General features: G+C 42.4%; 1 protein-coding gene across 1 annotated transcript; it reads right to left on the bottom strand.

The window, feature by feature from the left end:
* Nucleotides 1–2,176: 2,176 nt before the first annotated feature.
* LOC121202395 (keratin, type I cytoskeletal 13-like) lies at nt 2,177–4,774 on the bottom strand. Its single transcript, XM_041071925.2, has 7 exons — nt 4,072–4,774; nt 3,701–3,783; nt 3,460–3,616; nt 3,205–3,366; nt 2,927–3,052; nt 2,613–2,830; nt 2,177–2,375 (listed from the first exon to the last, which is right to left on the bottom strand). The coding sequence occupies exons 1-7, from the start codon at nt 4,426–4,428 to the stop codon at nt 2,261–2,263; spliced, it is 1,218 nt and encodes a 405-aa protein (XP_040927859.1). The 5' UTR covers nt 4,429–4,774; the 3' UTR covers nt 2,177–2,260.
* Nucleotides 4,775–6,372: the final 1,598 nt, after the last annotated feature.

A 6,372-nucleotide genomic window follows, 5' to 3' on the forward strand; every position in this document is an offset into this window, starting at 1 on the left:
ATACGCTATATACAGAAGACACAAAATGAGTTTTATGAATTACAAGAATTTTTATTTTGGCCAAGATAGAGTTACAAGTGTATGGATAACATATTACATTACTTTTCTACAGCAATAGCAAATCAAAATCACACTTAAGTTAATGTATATCACTATATGATATACATATAGTGTTTACTGTGCGGTACAGTTGCTGCATGTCCATGCATGCTGCTTCATGTTCATTTGGTGTCTTTTCAGCACTCAATGTTAATGGGTGAGATGCTGCATGGATATTTGCAAATATGTTCACATGTTCATATGTGGAAAAAGATATAGTACAGTAATGCAAAATACGTAATTCAGGAAGATTAAATGTCACTCCATAAAGTGTAGGCCTAATTACAGTACTTACTGAATATTGCAAAAAGCTTTACGTATTGTAAAAATACTCTGATATTGTATGAAGCATTACAGAACAGTTCATAGATTACATACCTGTTCTCTCAACGAAAAGTCTGAATGATTGAGGATACAGTTGTTCTACCAACATTTGGCTGCACCCTTCTACCAGCCTCAGCCATTATGCCCATGGTTGACAACATGCTGTAGAAGTGTGGTTCTTATCAGGAACATGTACACGTCTTCGGCCTCTTCCTCTCTTTTCCCCCTAACGCCTCCACCACGCAGCCTCACTCCTCTTCCTCTCCTTCATCTTCTCTCTGGCTGTTGACCCCATCCAATTCCTTGTCCTTCCATTGTCAGACATAGAACTTCAGCCATTTACATGCTTGCTAGTTGATGGTTAATAAGATGCACCTTTGTTAGAGGGAGTCTAATCACCTGAGAGTATTTTACCAATTCAGAAAAGAGAGGGAGAGAGATGTATAGAAATATGTTTGTCACATTACGACAACTTGGTCAACCATTTCGCAGTTAATGCCTTATACAATGAACTAATGACTAGATGATTTGAGGAGTAAGACTAATGCACAGTGAACTATAAAGTACATTTTGATCAACATGACATAAACCACTGATAATGTAGCAAAGAGCAGGGAATTGTAAATAATAATTTGAATGGATGTATCAAAGCAGTTGCAACTTGTTCAAAGTGAGAGTGAGAAACTGCTCATATGATGTGCACAAGTGACATCATGATGTGAAGATTGAACAATTAGTTTTGAGAATTTCATTCAGATCTAAGAATTGTACTGAAGCGATTGAGAAAAACTGTAATAGACTGGTCTGCAGCTTCTTCTGACTTACTTAATGAAGTTATTATTATTATCTCTTAATTACTTTCACCCTGGGACAATTTCAACCTATGTAATGAAGCTTCAAGATACTGTCTGTTTGCTATTCAATAAATAATGTTCTTCTTTCAGCCACAGCCACCCCTGACCTTGGGAACCAGTGACCTCAGCATCGCCAGCACCATGCGCTAACCAACTGCCTACATAATGAATAAGAATGAAATAGTTTCAAACGTTCATATCAGACTACATGTAAAGCTAAGATGAATGAGAACTCATGATTAAGGACTGGAGAACCAAAATAATCAAGGTTAGTAAAACCAAAAATAATATCCATCCATCCATTTTCCATACCGCTTAATACCATATGTGGGGTTGCGGGGGTGCAAAAATAATATATATCCTATAACAAATTTATTCAGCAAACCTCACGTGGCTTTATTATGTTCCCACAAGGCCTTTTTTTTCAAGGTCACGAGGTGGTGTCAATTAAATGTATAGTTCCATCTTGCACCACACGGGGGCAGTTGTTAGCAGCTCAAGTGAAATCAGCTGTTTAGCTATAGGTTGTTGTACTGATCACCTTTGCATTTCTAGAAAGCAACATGATGACAGATGACAGATTCAGTGCATCTAAGCCTAACAATAAATGGTAAAAACTGACTATTAAGTAGCATATATACGTGCATATCACAATCTTTGTTTCACATACTTTACTTTTTACATTTTACTTTTTTTCACCAGCTTATTTCTTGTTTGCGGTACTTATTTGAGATAATAATGTTAAGTGTAAACCTAAAATACCAAGAGCTTTTGATACAGAGTGTGTACATTGTCTTATTTTATATGTTCCTAATAGTAATTTGTATGATAGTCATCATTGACCTACTTTATTAAGACTTTAACCAGATAGTTTTAAATAAAAGCACATAAACTCAGAATTGTCCGACTTTGCATTTATTGCATAGCGCTGATCAGCACAGATGGAGTTTACGACATCTGATGGGTGCGTTTGTTTTCCCAGTCTAGCTGCTGGTGGTGCTGGTTGTGACTTTTCCAGAGGAATCAACCTCCTCCACGATGGTCACCACGCGGGTTGTCTTGGTGGTTGTGCTGGTGGAGGTGGACGAAGCGAGGGAGCTGCACAAATACAGACAAGCAAAACAGAAACCAGTTTAGCCCTGGTCAGATTTAAAATATACTATTCATTCATATTTGTAGTATATCTTTCTAACACCGCCCCCCAGTGGCAGAATCAGAAACTGTTTATCACTTTGGGGTATAAAGAAACCCATTTTTTTGGAACTGACTCCACTTCTCCCTTTGTTGTGGAATAAACATAAAACAAGGCATAAGCTATAAGAAGGTCTAACACACCTGTTCTCTCCATCCAGCAGTCTCTTGTACTGGGCGATCTCCATCTCCAGCCTAGTCTTAATGTCCAGCAGGGTTGTGTATTGAGTCACCTGCTGCTGCAGGTCAGACCTCAGCAGTGTCAGCTGCTCCTCCAGGGTCCCCACCTGCCTCTGGTAACCTGCCAGCGTGACAGAGTATCGGCTCTTGGTCTCAGCCAGAGTCACCTCCAGACCTCCTTTCTGTTCACGGGAACCAGGGAGAGGAGTCCGTCAGTCAAATAAAAGTTTTATCACCAGTGTGAGTGCAGCTTAGAAAGAAATGTGAAGCTCTCTCACCATGCTTTGCTCAGCCTGCAGCTGGATCTGCAGGTTCTGAACAGTTCGTTTGAACTCCCCCAACTCAGATTTGGATGTTTGCAGGCTTTCAGTGCTGACGGCCACCTCTTTAGTCAGCTCTGCCGACTGTAGACATTATTCAGTCAAATCAGTTGATTTTTTAAAACATGAAGGTAACGAAGCTTCAACATACTGTATATACTTTATGATAAAACATAACAAATTCCAGATACAGTATTTTAAATTCAGAGCAGGTAATGGTTTGGTTGTGGCCTCACCTTGGCCTGGAACCAGGTCTCCCATTCTCTGCGACTCTTGGCAGCAACGTTTTCATAATGTTCTCTGATTCCGGCCATGACTGTGGTCAGATCCTCCTGAGGAGCTGCGTCCACCTCCACGTTCACCTGACCTCCCACCTGAGCCCGCAGACCCACCAGGTCCTGGAGGAAAACAAGAAACACAGGACATCTTATTGATGGTATCTGTTTTAGTCACATTTGGGTTTTTTTTGGCCCTGGTTTGACTGGTCTAACCTCCTCATGGTTCTTCTTCATGAAGATCAACTCCTCCCTCAGATTCTCCACCTGCAGCTCCAGGTCTGCTCTGCTCAGCGTCAGCTCGTCCAGGTCTCTCTTCAGCCCAAGGATGTCGGTCTCCACAGACCGATGCATGGCCAACTCATTCTCATACCTGACCAGCACAAAAATGTATTAAGTCACCCAAATATTCAGTTACTGAAACTGTCTGTATGCAGTCAAAATTAAATCAACTCACTTTATTTTGAAGTCATCAGTCGCCAGCCTGGCGTTGTCGATAGCAAGGAGGACGTTGGCGTTTCCCAGACGAGCAGCAACAATCTGAGCGGAGGGAAGAGACAAATCTCATCAACACCATCAGTTTTCTAAAAAGCTACCTGATAAAACCCCTTTGATGGCTGCATAGAGCTCTGTGACCTCTTGACTCCAAAAAGACTTTACACACAAGATTTTGCTTTTGTTGCACCTAAAATTTTTGTATATACAGAATCTCAAAAAATACAGAATGTATAATATTGCAAGAAAACATTTAAGACATGTGTATCTGTCCACACTCGCCCCATGTGTGTGTCCGCTCAGCAGGCTGATATGCTGCTGGTCTGTTCTCACCTGGTTGTGGAGCTCCAGAATGCGGGCGTAGTAAGCGGTGAAGTTATGACCTTCAGGCTGAGCCTTGCTCTCCAGGTACTGCCTGATCTTCAGCTCCAGCTCGGCGTTGGCCTTCTCCAGGGAGCGCACCTTCTGCAGGTAGGTGGCCAGGCGGTCGTTGAGGTTCTGCATGGTGGCCTTCTCGTTGGTGGACACGTCCAGGGCCTCACCCATCTTGAAGCCGCCGCCGGAAGAGGACGAGAAGGAGGCTTTGGAGACGCGGACTCCGCCGACTCCGCCGTGCATGCTGCCAGAGGCCATGCTGCCGCCGCGGCGGGAGGAAGTGACGATGGAGCTGTGAGAGGAGAAGGAAGACATGGCTGCCGGTGGGATGATCCTCAGCGGGTTAGTTGGTTCTGAGAGGAGAGTGGAGAGGTGCTGCGGTGCTGGCCGCTTTTATGCCTCGGCGTTAGGTGGAGTTGAAGCGCTTGAGATCCCAATCATGCGGCAGGTGTTGCAGCAACGCCCCTGGGCCCAGAGAGCAGAAAGTTACGATGCCGGCGGGTCAGGTCCAGCAGGTCTGGTGGGGTAGACTCTTCACCCCCACCGTCCAGCATTTTCTTACTATCAGATCCAGGGTTTGTGGCTCCGTTGGCTATGAGGCTTTGACACCGGATGAACCCGTCCTGTCAGTCCACACCAAAACCGCCCTTGAGGACTCATAGAAGCAGAGCTGAAATTCCTACTGAAAAGAGCACATTTACATCACAGTGTGATAAAGTTGAAAAGCCTGTCGCTCCAAACCAGATCCACCCAAATGAATCAGCTGTAGCTGGACAATAAGACCACAGATCTGTCCAGAAGGAGACGCTGAAGGCCTGTGTCTTTTAAAAAATCAGATCTGTTGCTTTTGTTACAGTGGCTTCAGACCATTCTGGACTCATGTTGGATGGTACTGTCTGAAACCCAAGATCCTCAGCAGGCCGATCTTGAAAAGCAGTTTATTCAACGGTGGTAAAATCCATTGTACTCTTATATACTCTCTTTGTTGTGTTGTCACTTAAAACTGCAAAAATGGTGTTTCATAGTAAATTGACCTAGTTGGTTTGAAAAAGAAATCTCTCTTCTTCGTCTTTATTAAAAATGATGATTAAAATGATAAAACTGATCGTGATTCTTTTAAATTCAAGATTCAATTCAGAAAATGTTTTACTCTTTCACAAAATGAATTGTGCATTAACATCACTGTGTTCAAAGAACAAAACCAATACAATGCATGAACTCACAAATTACATACATAATTATTTATAAAGACATGACCTTTTGTAATACTACCTTATGCATTACAGTAATGAACACAAGCAAATCATTGAACCAATCAGCAGTGCTGCAACCAGGTATGAGTGAAAACCATTTCTTGTGATTTGCGCTTCAATCAAAACATGACCAACAGCAGTGTCTAAACTATCGTATATTGGCTTTACTACCCTTGAGACTGCTGTACCGAACCCCTAGGGTTCAATCGCACCCAGCTTGAGGAACACTGCTCTACGGCCTTTCCTCACTCTTGACAATTCCTCCTCCTCTTAGTTTAGATACTAGAGACCCTAGTGGAATAAAACAAGTTAAACAATTTGAAAGAATGATGCACAGAAAGGCAAAGATCCATGAGGTGAGTCAAGGTGCTGATGGGCTGATTGTGATTTCATGTGTAAGCTTCACTGAATGACATCATGACAGCAGGGCGGACACACGAACTGATTTAATGCAGACACAGACTTGTTCAAAGTGCTTCAGGCTTTGTTTAGGAGTTTGTTAACCACTTTTGTGACACTACAATGGAGTAAACGTGTCAAATATGTGGAAGTAACCAATTTTAAAACTTAGGGAAAATTTGTGAGTTTACAAAAACCTGCACCTTTTACTGAGTTACATTACTTTTAAAGGTATCCATCCATCCATCCATCCCTATGCGGGGTCGCAGGGTCGCGAGCCTATCCCAGCCATCCACGGGCGAGAGGTGGGGTACACCCTGGACAGGTCACCATTTCATCGCAGGGCAACACACAGACCATTCACACACACACTCACACCTAGAAATCTAGAGTGACCAATGAACCTAATGCATGTCTTTGGACGATGGGTGTGATGGAAATTTTATATTATCCATTAATGTTGATAATTTTTTTTTCTTTATTAATGCCTTAATAATCATCTGATTGTGTCTGATTCATGTTCATATTCTTAAGTATTAATCATACACATCCTTCAACATTCTATGCATTGTTCAAGTATATTGCTGCAAGCCTCTGAGCAGGAAGG

The sequence above is a fragment of the Betta splendens genome, chromosome 8 (assembly GCF_900634795.4).
Source record: "Betta splendens chromosome 8, fBetSpl5.4, whole genome shotgun sequence".
NCBI lineage: Eukaryota > Metazoa > Chordata > Actinopteri > Anabantiformes > Osphronemidae > Betta > Betta splendens.